Here is a 16098-nt window from a genome sequence, read left to right on the forward strand (position 1 = left end):
AAGAGGAAAAGTGTCAATGGGAGAATAGTGTGTGTGCTGCCTCGTTTTGACAATTACGAGTTAAGTAGACGAGCAATGATAATGAATGATATGATTGCAAGAATGTGCAGAAAAAGAGGTCTGGAGTTTGTTGATGTTTGGAGTGTGTTTGAAGGAAAAAGGCAGTTGTATGCTAGAGATGGACTGCATCTTAACATGGAAGGACATAAGAGATTGAAGAAGTTATTGTTTTCTGAACAGGTTGAAGTTATTGGGCAGGGAAACTAATATTGAAAAGGTTGAGTGTAAGAGAGAGAAACTTTAGCACTGATTGTGTATTTATTGATCCTTATAGGCAGAATAAATTGCAGAAGAGAGGGGGAAAAAAATCGGCATAGGACTACGGTAGTTAGTGACTTATATATCAGTTCTAAAGCCGGTACAAGATCTAGAGGGAATCTGCAATTTTTGTATACCAATGCTAGAAGCATTAGAAATAAGAGAGAAGAATTTTTGGCATTAGTCAGTGAAATCTCACCAAAAGTTGTAGGCATTAGTGAAACTTGGCTGTCAGCAGAAGATGTGGTCACTGGAATTGAATGTGATGGGTACAGTATTTTCAGGGAGGATAGAGAAGATAGAACAGGATGAGGAGTACTGTTGATGATAGCTGATGTGTTGCAGCCAAAGAAAGTAGTATATCATGATGATAGACATGTGAATGAGAGTTCATTTGAGGCAGTCTGGTGCGAAATAGTGACCAACGCAACCAAATATACAGTTGGATGCTGCTATAGGCCAGGGAGTACAGGGGGAGATATTGAATTCATGCATCAGCAACTTAGTGCAATGAGTGAAGGCTTAGTGATTATTATGGGGGATTTTAATTATGGTGATATCAATTGGAAGGAGGAAATATCACGTAGCAAAAAGGAAATGGAGTTCATACATCTGCTACGAGATAATTACTTGAAACAGCACGTAACTGAAGGGACACGTGGTGTGAGAGTGTTGGACCTGGTTATTGGTTCAGAGGTTATATGCTTAAGTAAGGTGACCTCGTTACCTCCAGTTGGTGAAAGCGATCATGTGGTATTGACTTGGGAGGTTGCAAAATCTGTGGATTTTTCTATTAAGAAGGGGTATGTACGAAACTACAGGTTAGGCAATTATAACAAGCTTCGGAGTGAGCTTGCAGCCATCCCATGGCAGAACATATTGCAAGGGAAAGATGTTAGCAGTGCTTGGGATAAAATCAGCGGGTATCTGAGGAAAGCAATATCAGATTGTGTCCCCATGGTCAGGAGGTCAAACAAGGCAGGCATTAGATGGATGAGCAGTAGTATCAAGCTTGAACTACAAAAAAAGAAAATGTTATGGAGAATTTACAAGGAGAAGGGCGATCAGGACACCCATGAGCAGTACAAGGCTCAAGCTAGGAAGGTTACCAGCATAGTAAGAAAAGCTAAATCAGATTATGAGAAGACCTTAGCCAAAGAGATCAAGGGTAATCCCAAAGAGTTCTTCCGCTATGTGGCAAGTAAGAGGAAGAATGACTTCGGAAGGATAACCTTAGTGGGTGCTGATGGTATTGAGGTGACATAATCAGATGTAATAGTCGAGTTACTGAGTGATCACTTCTCAAAAGTCTATCACCCAAGTGAGGATATCTCTATACCTATAGCAATACCTAATGTGAGAATTGAAGCTAAAGAATCAGAGGTATTAAATATATTGCGAAACTTAAATGCAAACACTGCGGTAGGCTTAGATGGAATATCAGCTCGGGTGTTGCGTGAATGTGCAAATGAATTGTCAACCCCTCTTACCTGGATATTTAATTTAAGTTTGAACTCTGGTATGGTCCCTAGGGAGTGGAAGTTAGGCAAAGTGGTTCCTTTGCATAAGGGTGGTTCTAAAACTGCAGTATTGAATTACAGACCAATCACCATCTCAGGAGTAGTGGTAAAAGTATTGGAAAAGTTGGTTAAAGACAAAATTCAAGAATGGGTGGATCAGGATATGATACTCTATAGAGGCCAACATGGTTTTGTTAAAGGTAGATCCTGCCTTAGCAATCTATTAACTATCCATAATAGAATAACATCTGAGTTGGACAAAGGAACTGGCTACACAGTGGTACTTCTGGATTTTGCTAAGGCTTTTGACAGGATACCCCATAGAACACTGTTATGCAAATTGGAGCAGATGGGAATGCATATTAAATTGGTGATATGGATAGGAGAATGGCTCAGGGAGAGATACCATAAGGTGGTGTATGGAGGAGCCGAGTCCAGAATGAGGCAGGTGACCAGTGGTGTGCCTCAGGGCTCTGTGCTTGGGCCAATGTTGTTTAATTTGTATATAAATGATATAGGAAACGGCTTAAAGGGAGATATTCAGTTGTTTGCTGATGATGCAAAGTTGTGTAGTGCAATAAAAAATCAAGCTGATGTTGAAAGTTTGCAGGAGGATTTAAATAAGCTGGTAAAATGGGCAAAAGAAAATGGATGTCAGTTCAATGTGGAAAAGTGTAAAGTCTTGCATTTTGGGATTAAAAGATTACCAGCTGTGTACTACATCGATGGAAAGGTACTCCAAGAGATTGATGAGGCTAGGGACTTAGGGGTATTGGTAGATAAGGAGATGAAGTTCAGAGGACACATTGCTAAGGTGTCCAAGATTGCACATAGGATTACTTGGTTGTTGAGGAACACACTGACATCCAGAGATAAAGAGGTTATTATTCCCCTTTATAAAGCATTGATACTTCCACATTTGGATTACTGTGCTCAGGTCTGGTCACCTGGATTCCTTGGAGATGAGGAGGCTGTGGAGAGGGTTCAGAGAAGAGTGACCAAGTTGGTGAGTGATATAAAAAATGCTCCCTACATTGATAGATTGAGAGCTTGTGGATTGCAGAGATTGGTTGATAGGCGAAGAAGAGGGGATATGATAGAAACATTCAAATTACTAAAAGGTTTTTATAGGATTGATGCAGGGGAAATGTTTCAGCTGTGTGATAGTGATGGAAGAACAAGAGGTCATCTCTGGAAATTAAAGAAGAGTGTGGTTAACAAAGGTGTCAGAACAAGGTTTTTTGCCTGGAGGGTGGTGAATGAGTGGAATTCATTGCCTGACTTTGTTGTGAGCTCTTCATCTGTAAATGAATTCAAGAAGAGATATGACAGATATTGTTTTGCTAGCTTGGGTCTCCCGCGATGAGTCTACTGACTCCATGGAGATACCCGTAATAATAATAATAATGATATGTAGAGTCAAGGAAATCTTAAGCCTCAGAAGGTCAAAAAGAAGAGATTCTAGATTAGGCATCTCCAGCCAGGAATATCAAGATTGCACAAAAGCACAGATGCTATTCATGTGGTGAATGGAAGGTACAGACTGCAAGTTGGACAATAAAGATGCACTGTTTTTGTTGTAGTTGTGGTAGTAATTTGTGTCAAAAAAAAAAACAGATCAGGTGTGAATGCCTACAGGTGATGGTGCACATCATTTACTTTGGTGTTTATATGAATATGGTAGAATTTCTTTTTTTGTAAAGTTTGAGATTTTTTTTTTTTAATCAAGGGAGGTTTGTTTTTTTTAGTTTAATTGCAGATATATTAGATTTATTATTTGGCTTTACTAATATGTTAGTATTTCAGAAGCAATGAGAAAAAAGAGCAGGAACAGACTCTGGGAGAAGATAGGCTCTTAGACATGTGGCCCATACAGAGGGCATCCAGTCTCAACACCAGAACATGTATTAATGAGCTGCAAGAATTCAGCTGTATGGGTGAACCTGTTCTATAAGACTGAATTCTCACAAGACTTATTTACATCATATGGCAAGAGAAATTCTTCCTGTAATTCGCACATCCAGCTTCATTCCCTTTTTTCACAGATGGGAACTAGAGCATCTGTAGCTCAGTCTGTATATACGAAGCCCTTAGGTCAGAAAGACCTGGGTTTGATTCCTGTCCATGATTTGAGGAACCTTTATCTGGTCTCTTTTGGCTAAATGTGAGTTAGTCAGTCTCATATGGAGGTAGAGGGTTTTTTTCACCAAGAAACTCTGTTTTTTTTTTGCCCCTCAGAACGGGCAAACCAGCTCATGAACACACAAATGGATCTACAGTCATAAAATACATACTTAATCCCTCATTCATAGGGCTCAATCAGTCCTAAGGGATGGTGGAGGAAAGGGGAAAACCCACATGAATAAATAAATAAATAGATGGAAACTATGAGAGCTCTGCTCAAATCATCTCAAATTGAACCTTCTTACCAGCCCTTCTGAATTTGCCGGCAGGTGGTGTTTTGTTGGAATGTTTGTGTAAAGAAGGCTCCTGTTTCAAATAAATTATTTTTTTTTTTTGAATAATTAATTGTAAATAAGTGTGTTCTTATGAGTAAGAGTTGCTGTGAAAGTTGTGCATTTGCACTGTTTCTGGTGTATTAGCTTGTTTGCTTTGAAATCATTAAACTTAAGAGCTTAGTATGGTAACTGGTGAAGGAAAGATTGCAGTGGCTTTGCCTTTTGTTAGATCCTAAATGAAGAAATCTTGGAAAGAAATCATTCATTTAGGGTCTAACATATAAAAATTGCAAACATAGAGAAATACCTGCACATCAGTTGTAATTAAAAGTGAAACTTCCTCACTTTATGTAAAAAATTTGTATTCTTTATTTAAGCACCTTATATTTAAGCTATTGTGATTAATTTGAGATTTCATTTTATATGTCTTAAAAAAGAGGGATAATGTGAATTAAATTTAAGCCTTACTTAAGCTATGTAAAATCTATTGTGAGTTATCATAAAGTTATCATTAGGCCTTCCAGGAATTAAGTATTAATTCCTGGAAGGCCTAAAGCTACACGCGTACAGCGTAATGCTGGTGGGTATAGCTTATTCGGAAAATCACATAACCATGTATCCCATGAATCCAAGTATATCAGCATCATAGAAACGAAGGATAAGCCAAAGGGTGAAATTAGTAAGGATCATGTGCAAAAAAGGGGCTGAAAAAGAGGGCGCTCTACAGGAGTATAAAAGGGGGGGTTGAGCCTGGAACACAGACCTTTGTCTTGATCTCTTGTTGTATCGTTTTCCTGTTGGGTGGTTCGGAAGTTGGCAGGCAGTTTCGCATAGGGGGGGGGGAGTGAAGTCTGTGATGTTGGGCAATGAGCGTTCGTAAAGAAATGAAGCTGGATTCTAAGCAAAACTGAAGGTAAAAATTCCAGTCCTAGCAGAATCAGGCCATCGCTGAAAAGCCCCATCGAGTTGTTCCTGAAACACAAAGATTTTGAGTGTCCATTTCCAGCAGAAAGAATGAAGATAGCGTAACCCCTACGTTGGTGTACAGACAGCCAAAATAGATGAGAAATATCCAGACAAACACGTGGTGCAGAATGACGTTGAAAAAAGTCGGTAAGGTGCTATTGCTCTAATTTGGTGTGAATGATCATTAGAAGAAAGAAGATTGTTTACAATTGTGAAATTAAGAACTTTATAGTAAGGAACTCTGTGGACAGTCACTATTTAGAAAGTTAACTTCGTTTGTGAGTAAGTAAGAATTGTTTAGGAGAGATCTTTTGAAACTTGTATGTGATAGGATTAACTTGATGCGATATGAAAGGTAGAATTTAGTGTCTCAGTAACATTAGGGTTGATAGTTTGTTCTTATGAGTAATACTGCTAGAAGGGATTTAGCTTAACTTATTATCATTTGATTTATATCGCAACGTGTAATTACTGTGTTTAGCATGCCTTATAAGTTTTAATTAGTTCGAATGTGTTAATCTCTTAGTTTGAGTTTATTTAGTATTGAGTTTGTATTGTGTTTTAGATATTCCAATAAACATGTCATATATTCCTGAACCTGAGTCATGCCTGATTACGATTCCAAATTACCACTTATAAAAATAGAACCTAATTTGGCAGGAAGGATTCAGAGAGAGTGAATATAAAATATAGATTTAGGTCACGACTGCAATAATCTGAATCTATACGGCAGTAAAATTAAGATATTGTGTAGGTAATCTTCAGATTCTAATATTGTATCCCTGAGCAAGGATCTTTTCTGCTATACGATATTGGCTGGCGCAGCAAAATATAAATTTGCCAGTATCCGAAGAGGAAACAATCCTAGATATAAAAATAAGATTAAAGTAAGAGAAGAAAGAATAAATAACGAAAGATAAATATATAACAATAGAGCAGCCGGTTGGATTTTGATCGTATAAGATTTAAGTAAGAAAGGATAGATAAAGGTAAAACAACTAATTGAGTTAAAGATATAAAAAGTAGAAAAATATCGATATAACTAGATATAACAACATAATAACACTTTGCAAGAATTTAATTTTGATTTCAGTTGTTTCGTGAAATGCAAGGTGTGCTACAGATATTTGTTTGATTATGTAGATAAATTATGGATGGAAGAAGTGACTGTGTGTGATCTGAATGAGGACTTGATGAGTGGTGACATACTGGCAACTAAAAGTGTTAGTAGTGAGAATGCCAAAGAAGGATGAGTGCTCTCATAGAAAAGATGGACAGTGTTAAAAAGAGCAGTGAAAAAAAAATAGTAAAAAAGTTTTCAAAAGCGAACAAGCAATCTGATGAAGTTAGCGGTTGATGGTAAGAAAGACAAAAGTGACACAAAATCGACAAAATCGTAAGAAAGACAAAAGTGATGTAATAGAAGTTGAAAAATGGAGTGCAATTAAATGTAAGGTGGCAAGTGGCATTAACAGTGAAAACAAATGTGTATGGCTGGCAATGAAACTGAGAGAGTGAATGAAAGTGAAAATGTGATGCAAAATTTGAAAGCTGAGTTGGTTAAGATGAGGCAAGAGATGAAATGGATGTGAAACAAGCAACTCTTTTGCTTGTTTTGCTGGGGAGAATGAACAGAGTGGCTGAGGCATTAGTTATGAAGAGTAAATAAGCAAAAGAGTTGGTAGTGGTAATAGAAACAAATGACTCGACTGGGAACAAGGAGAATGTAAAACTGGATATCAGGAGGTTGTCAAGATGGATAAAATATAAGAGTATGATCGGAAAGGTAATCAAGTGTGTTGCCCGGATATAACAGTGATGAAATGAGGTGGACAGCAAAGATTAAGAATGATATGTTAGCAGAAATGTGCAAGAAGAAAGGAGTGCGGTTTGTTAATGTGTGGAATGAGTTTGAAGGACAAACTGAACTGTATAAGAGTGATGGACTACATTTACATGGTTTGATGCGAGTCATTTGGAGAGACAGCTGCTGCTGCTGGAAGGTAGAGAAATGAGTACAGAGAATGACTCTGATCAAGTAAGAAGTGGAATGAACGTGTAGGAGAGATGAAAGGAGACACTGAAGAGGTAGTCATGAATGAATAAGTGGGCAACATGAGTATAAAGAATGAGAAAACAAGTGTACAAAAGACAACAGGGAAATGGGGAGGCTCAGAGTGGAGAGGAGGAACACAGAGTGAGTAAGGCTGATGCTCCAGGTGTGTGTGTGTGTGTGTGTGTGTGAGAGAGAGTATATGTAGACAAAAAAAAAGGGGGGGATGACCTGGATCAAGGGAGTACAGTTGAATTTCAAGAAGGTTCTAAGATGAATAAGGAGAAAAAGAAATGACTCGAGTTAAGTATGTAGTGGATGAGGGAGAGGAGAGACTGACTGTAAGTAAGCAAGAGAGGTATTGAGCAAACTTGATGTTAATAAGGCTATGGGACTTGATAATATATCACCATGTATTTTGAGGGATTGTGCCAAGGAGATGGCATCTGCATTAACATATTTGTTTCATATGAGTTTTGCACTGCATCAACTTCCAAAAGAGTGGAAGGAAGGCAAGATTATGCCACATCATAAGTGGCAGAACTCAAGCATCAATATTATATGCCTATCTGTGTGTCAGTAGTGTGGTTAAAGTGTTAGAGAGGCTGGTGAGAACCAGGATCCAGAATTGAGTTGACAACAATGGTATTATCTTTGATGGACAGCATGGATTTGCTAAACAAAGGTCGTGTTTAAGTAATTTATTTACTTATTACAATAAGGTGATGGCTTCATTGGACAAAGGAGATGGATACACAGTAATAAACTTAGATTTCGCAAAGGCTTTTGATAGATTACCACATAAGTTGATAGTCAAACTAGAGCAGATGGTGTTGGATATTAGACTAGTGCATTGGACCTGAGATTGGCTATCTGATAGGTATCAGCAAGTTGTGTATGGAGAGCAATATCCCAGAAGAAGAAGGTCATGGTGTGCAATACACAGATTTGGTCACCTAATTTTCAAAAAGATGAAAAGATGTTGGAAAGGGTCTGGAGGCAACTGACTAAAGTAGTTAGTTACTGATCTCTGGAATGCTGAATATGAGGAAAGGTTGAGAAGATGCAATTTACAGTCTCGTGGATAGGAGGAAGATATGATGTAGATGTACAAGTTGGTAAAGGGTTGGCTATAGGATCGATTTTGAAGAGGTTTTTCATAAAATAGTGGGAGATTAGGGGAGAACAAGAGATCATCCCTGGAAGCTGTGAACAAGTGAATGAGAAGCAGGTTTTTTGCATGCAGAGTTGTGAATGATTGGAATACCTTGCCTGAGAGTGTGGTGCCTGCAGAAAATTTGAATGTTTTAAGGCATGGCATGATGAGCTGTGTGTATGACAAAAGGGACGTGTCTTTGACTTCATGGGGTCTTAAGGTAATAATAATAACAACAACTGTATATCATACCAATGCAAAACTTTTACACTTCCATATATATATATATATATTCATTTTTAATATAAACTGACTAAAATCCGAGAGTTATAACAAAATGAGATTTATTTAAAAAACGCAGCATGTTTCGTCGAGATTGACTTCATCAGGCATTAAGAACATAGAAAGATATTAAAAGACACTGAAAATAACATTGAGACACTCTAAAGCTATACAATTATAATGTTATAATATTCGACTGTGAATTACAGTTATTATGAACTTGTGCTATAGTCCGTGTTAAAGTTCTATTGTTGTACACTTGTGCATTTGTGGAACCACACAATCTCCAGTATCTGATAGTAGAGCTGAAAGAGTCAGGCAAATTATAGCTGAAATTATTGTTCATATGAAGAGGGTCCAAGGTGATTTCTTTTGACTCTACAATGCAGCGTTCTACCTCATCGTGGCAAATGTGTAGGTTTGAAGTTGTTGTCCAATTTACTTCATGTTGGCGGCTAAGTCCCGATGAAGAGAATTTTCTCTTCATCGGGACTTAGCACGTATGACGATTTGTTAATCACCAAATTTTTAAGTCTGCTATGACAATTATTTAGAGTAGACCTTTCTTGTCTTGACTTGAGTAAGTTGAACTTTTTGATTAGCTTGTGTTTTTTTAAGGTCTAAGCAGGCTGCTAATTGGTTTTCTAATGATGTTTTTTCTGTAAAAAAAAAAGATAAATTGCGTTTTGTATCGCAAATCCTCTCCAATAAAAGATCTAGTTTAGCTTTAGTGTAAATTCGGTGCGCTCTTTCTGTAGTAATTATTTCTTTAAATTGTAAGAACTTTGGAATAATTGAGGAAAACTTACATCTCTTCAAGAAGATAAGTCTGAAAAACATCATTAGAAAACCAATTAGCAGCCTGCTTAGACCTGGATTCTTGGAATTACATTAAAGAATCAAGTACACACCGTGCATTACGATATTAAAACTTAAACAAACACAAGCTAATCAGAAAGATCAACTTACTCAAGTCAAGACAAGAAAGGTCTACTCTAAATAATTGTCATAGCAGACTTAAAAATTTGGTGATTAAGAAATCGTCATACGTGCTAAGTCCCGATGAAGAGAAAATTCTCGAAAAAGGTCTAAATTTTGTGTTGGCACCAAAATGCACTCCTAAAGAACTACTTTTAACTAAGATGGAGAAAGCAGCTTCGCTACTTCCTACCGCAGATGCGCGTTTACTTCGCATAGAAGCAATTCTTGTAATCAACAACGCAAAACCTCCTTCGGATTAACAAAGACGCCGTCATCTTAAAAGCTGATAAGGGGAATGCAACTGTAGTTCTAGATAAAATAGACTACCGAGAAAAAATCTTAACATTGTTAGAGTCAGATAGTTATTCGGAAATTGAGAGGGATCCAACAAGAGAAATACACAATAGAATCAATAATCTCCTACAAAAGACCACCGAAATTCCACGATATACACGGCTTTCCATCCGTTCTTTACACCCACTCATTCCAAGGTTATATGGTCTCCCTAAGGTATACACAAAGAAAACTATCCACTGAGACCTATAGTAGACAGCATTGACTCACCCACATACAGGTTATCCAAATATCTGGCATCATCGTTAAAAGCTTATGCAGGAAAATTTTCTTATATTAAAAACTCAACAGATTTTGTCTCTAAAATCAAGGACTTAAAACTCAAATCTTCTGACATCATGGTGAGCTTTGACGTGATAGCACTCTTTACCAACATTCCGACACAGGACGCTCTCCATATTTTAAAGAACAAGATTTCAAATAAAATGTTCTCTCTGCTATCTCACTGTGTAAACTCTGGCTATTTTGAATTCGAAGGTAAACTATATAAACAGGTCAAAGGATTAGCTATGGGAAGCCCCCTCTCTCCTGTATTAGCTAACATTCTTTTCGAGGATTTTGAACAAAAGACAATCTCCTCTTTTAGTTTAAACCAAGAATTTGGCTTAGATATGTGGACGATATATTCCTCATATGGGAGCATAGTATTGAGAATCTTCACAGGTTTCTCAACCACTTAATTGACCATGGAGATTGAAGAAAATAGTTCCATCTGTTTCCTAGATGTTAAACTCACCAAGATGCTTGAATCAATAAAAGTCTCTATATTTAGAAAGCCAACACACACGGACAGATATTTGCATGCGTCCTCACACCATCCAGCGCAAAAGTTGGGTATTATATCAACTCTTGCGAATCGTGCAAGATCTATACTGTCAGATGAAGAAGAACTAAAAAAAGAACAACAACATCTTAAATGGACCTTTAAAAACAATGGTTACTCTTTAAAAAGTATTAACAACCAATTATCCCACCGTCAACATAGCAACGTAGAGACACAGGACGACTCCAAAGGTCATATCTCCTTGCCATATATCAGCACACTATCTAAAAAGCTGAGTAGAATCCTAAAGAAGTTTAACATACAAACGTGCTTCTCGACTCTGCCAAAAATAAGATCATGTTTCAACAACTATAAACAATCTCACAACCTTCTACAATTCCCAGGTGTATACAAAGTCACATGTGAGTGTGGAAAAGATTATTATGGCCAAACGGAGAAATCTATCCTCCTACGTCTCGAGGAACACCAGAGAGACATTGCTTACAAGAGAACCAGAGCTACTGCTCTATCGGGCCATGTCTTGTTTTCAATAAACACGAACAACGAAAGCCACCAACATAAAGTAAATTGGACAACAACTTCTAACCTACACATTTGCCACGATGAGGTAGAACACCGCATTGTAGAGTCAAAAGAAATCACCTTGGACCCTCTTCATATGAACAATAATCTCAGCTATAATTTGCCTGACTCTTTCAGCTCTACTATCAGATACTGGAGATTGTGTGGTTCCACACATGCACAAGTGTACAACAATAGAACTTTAACACGGACTATAGCACAAGTTCATAATAACTGTAATTCACAGTCGAATATTATAACTTTATAATTGTATAGCTTTAGAGTGTCTCAATGTTATTTTCAGTGTCTTTTAATATCTTTCTATGTTCTTAATGCCTGATGAAGTCAATCTCGACAAAACACGTTGCGTTTTTCAAATAAATCTCATTTTCTTATAACTCTCGGGTTTTAGTCAGTTTATATTAAAAATGAACATATCCCAACCCCGAGTTAATAGTAGTAGTAATATATATATATCATCATCATCATCATCAAATTCCTGCCATGTACCCTCAAGGGGTGTACAGGATATGACAGTACTACATGAAAAAATTACATCATTACTAACTTCCTATCTACAATTTTCCTCCAAATCAGTCTGTTACTTGTCAAGACTCCAACATTATCAGATCTTATATTTCTATCGTCTAAGGCACTTTGTACCGTATCAATCCACCTATACCTTGGTCTTCCTCTGGGTATATATATATATATATATATATATATATATATATATATATATATATCAGCATTTCTGATTGAATAGTAATACTCCAGTTGCAATACTCCTGAGGATGTCAGGCTGATGACTTATGCAACTTGTCAGCTTATACTGTTTATTTTAATAAATCTCTTTATGTTTAGAAACATGTGGTCTCCATACTGGAAATTATATGATTTAATAAACCACAGAATTATTTATGTTCAAATTTATTAGTGTTTTAAGTTTATTTTATTCGTTTTTTTTTAATCATTCCACAGTATGATTTTAAAAAAAAGTGTATTGTTTAAAGAAACAGCATTTGATTAATTGTACATTTTTTTGACTTTTGATGTAGTGTATATTTCTGATTGTCATTCGATGAATAGCGATCCCCCCCCCCCCACACACACACATACTTCTTTTTCAATTTAAAAAAAAACCGTGAGTTTTTTTTTTTTTTCGGGTGAATTTTCTACACATACTTTATTAAAGCATTACTGGTGTTTGCACATGAGTTATTTACCTTTACATCCATCTTCTGAAAATCCATAGTGTCCTTCTAAACAAGAGTCACATCTAGTACCAAAGACACCAGGCTTACAATGACATCGACCTGAAACTGGATCACAAGTTTCTGATCTTGCTCCATCACGATTACACCAACAAGGTAAGCAACCAGCTTCTACATTACCAAAACCATCCTAAAAATAAAGTTAACATATATTGCAAAGTATAAAAACACTGTTCTCTATATTATTTTTGTAGCTGTTTAGACTATTTTTGTTTAGGAGTGCCCCTTTTATATAATGTCATTGGCTTTTTACTCAAATTTTAGGGCATTACTGATGTTTTATATAGACAGATATATGAAGAATATATAGGAGGAATAATTCGAACTTACCTTTGTAGAAGGTTACTGGCTGTCTTCTTATTCAGTGGCATCCTGGCATGAGGCGATATATATTCTATTAAAGGAAGGGGGGGAGATGGAAATGTAGGGGTATAGAGATGTAGGAGAATTCTTTGAGAGGCAAGGGGTATGTGAACTTTTTGAAAAAACACAGGTTTTTTTTATATTATTAAAGGTGAGGAGAGTTGGAAGCTCCATAACATAAAAATCAGGTCACTACTCTGACCAATAGTTTCAAACAACTCAGATACACCAAAGACAGAAACACCAGGCTGGTATGACATAACCTCCACTTCCCCCACAAGCTCCGAAGATGACGAACTGTCGAAATGGCTCACACCCCATTATTCCCACCCCTCATCTTATCCTTCCCCTTCCCCAAAAATTTCTATTTTCACCCGCCTCCCAAAGTATTCTCTGCCCACCTTTAAATCATATAAAAAAACCAAGTTTTTCAAAAAGTTCACAATACCGCTTGCCTCACCAATAATTCTCCCATATCTCTCTACCCCTACATTTTGCAACCCCCCTTTCCTTTAACAGCAGATGAATGTATATCGCTACATGCCGGGGGTGCCACTGAATAAGAAGACAGCCAGCAACATCCTACAAACGTCTGAATTATTCCTCCTGTATATTCTTCATATATCTGTCCATATAAAACATCAGTAATGCCCTAAAATATGAGTAAAAAAGCCAATGACATTATATAAAAGGGGCACTCCTAAACAAAATGAGGCTAAATAGCCATATAAAATAATATTTGCTTAGAGTAGCATGGGAATTTTTTCAGAAATAATACCTATAATAACTGTTCTCTGCATTTCACTATTACAATAAACATTTCGAAAGCCCATATCAGAAAATGATGTGATGATGAGATGATAATGATACATGAATGTGAAGTAAATAAAAAATGTTAAATTGCAGAGACCCTTCAAACTTCAGTTGAACAGTGATCAGTAAAGACAACATGGATTAATTCTGCAACATGTTACAAAAAAAAATTTTTTTTTTTAAATATATATATCATCATCATCATCAAATTCCTGCCATGTACCCTCAAGGGGTGTACAGGATATGATAGTACTACACGAAAAATGTACATCATTACTAACTTCCTATCTACAATTTTCCTCCAAATCAGTCTGTTACTTGTCAAGACTCCAACATTATCAGATCTTACATTTCAATCATCCAAGGCACTTTGTACTGTATCAATCCACCTGTATCTTGGTCTTCCTCTGGGTCATTTTCCTGCCAACCTGGTAGAGAACACTTCTTTTGCTAATCTTTCCTCGCCCATTCTGTTTAAGTGACCATACCACCTGAGATTAGCTCTGCTAAACCATTCCTGGATGTTAACAATATCACGTTCTTTCCAAATATACTTGTTTTTAATATGATATTGCCATTGATGCCATCTGTTCACACCTATAATCTTTTTCAAGACTCTCATATCTGTGGTCTCTAGTCTTTGGTCAAGTGTTTTACTTCTGACCCAGCTCTCAGATCCATAAGTTAAAACTGGTTTGAACACTGTCTCATACACAGCTAATTAGGGTTCCAACTAATTTCTCTCTTATTCCATATGAAATTATTCAATTGATTTCCTACCATACCAACTTTGTTGATTCTATTGTCTATTTCCATATTTAATTTACCATCTTCACTAAAAATCGTGCCTAAGTAGCTGAAATGTTTTACTTGTTCCACAGGTTCTCCGTTCAAAATGCAGTTGACGTTTTCAACGTTTCTGCCTATTTTCTTGTTTTTGTCTTTTTATTGCTGACCTTCATACCATATCTATTACAACAGTTATTCAATTTAGTCAGGGAATCTTGCAGACTTGTAGCGGATTTATTTAGAAGTATAATATCGTCTGCATAAAGCAAAGAGCTGACATTAACATCTCCAATTTTGATATCATGTTTAATTCCACTTTCCTTCATAATGTGATCCATATAAATAATGAATAACAGAGGGGATAATATACATCCTTGTCTCACACCAGATTTAACATTAAACCATCTTCCTGTACTTCCTTCAATTCTAACTGCTGACTTACAACTCAAATAAAGACTAAGTATTGCTTGATATAATGCCCCATTGACACCATATAACTGTAGCGTTTTTGAATAGCTTCTCTCTTGGCACCTTGTCATATGCCTTTTCCAGATCGACAAAACTTAAGTATAGATCTTTGTTATATTCCCATGCTTTATCAACTATTTGTTGCAAAGTGAAGATCTGATCCTGACAGCCTCTATTTGGCCTCAATCCAGCTTGTTCTTCACCAAGCTTTTATTCCACAATTCTCAACCGTTTCTCAAGTATACTTGCATATATCTTAGAGGGAACACTCAGTAGGGAAATACTTCTTTAATTCTCACATTCAGTTTTATTTTCCTTTTTATAGATAATGAATAACAGAGGGGATAATGTACATCCTTGTCTCAAACCAGATTTAACATTAAACCATCTTCCCGTACTTCCTTCAATTCTAACTGCTGACTTACAACTCAAATAAAGACTAAGTATTGCTTGATATAATGCCCCACGCACACCATATAACTGTAGTGTATTGAATAGCTTCTGTATTGATACCTTGTCATATGCCTTTTACAAATCAACAAAACTTAAATACAGATCTTTGTTATATTCCCATGCTTTCTCGACTATTTGTCGTAAAGTGAAGATCTGATCCTGACAGCCTCTATTTGACCTGAATCCAGCTTGTCCTTCACCAAGCTTTTCTTCCATAATTCTTCTCAACTGTTTCTCAAGTATACTTGCATAAATCTTACTAGGAACACTCAGTAGGGAAATACCTTTGTAATTCTCACATTCAGTTTTATTTCCCTTTTTATATATGGGTACTATGAGAGCTCTACTCCAATCATGGGGAATTTGTCCCTCTGCCCAGCATTCTGAACTATGCAGTGCAGCCACAGTAAGACTTTTAAACTACCATACTTCAGCATTTCTGGTCGAATATCATCTACTCCTGCTGCCTTTCCACATTTCAAGCCTTTGTTGGCTTTTTCTACT

General features: G+C 36.7%; 1 protein-coding gene across 1 annotated transcript in view; it reads right to left on the reverse strand.

The window, feature by feature from the left end:
* LOC150101107 (laminin subunit alpha lam-3-like) overlaps window positions 1-16098 on the reverse strand; it is a 789889-nt gene that overhangs the window by 470792 nt on the left and 302999 nt on the right. Inside the window, exon 21 of the mRNA XM_090402236.1 lies at window positions 12661-12838. Coding sequence (XP_090258362.1) covers window positions 12661-12838 — 178 coding nt within the window. The remainder of the gene's footprint in view (window positions 1-12660; window positions 12839-16098) is intronic.

Source organism: Typopeltis vanoorti, chromosome 12, assembly GCF_054136105.1.
Source record: "Typopeltis vanoorti isolate ZY-2024b chromosome 12, IOZ_Tvanoo_1.0, whole genome shotgun sequence".
Classification (NCBI taxonomy): Eukaryota; Metazoa; Arthropoda; class Arachnida; order Uropygi; family Thelyphonidae; genus Typopeltis; species Typopeltis vanoorti.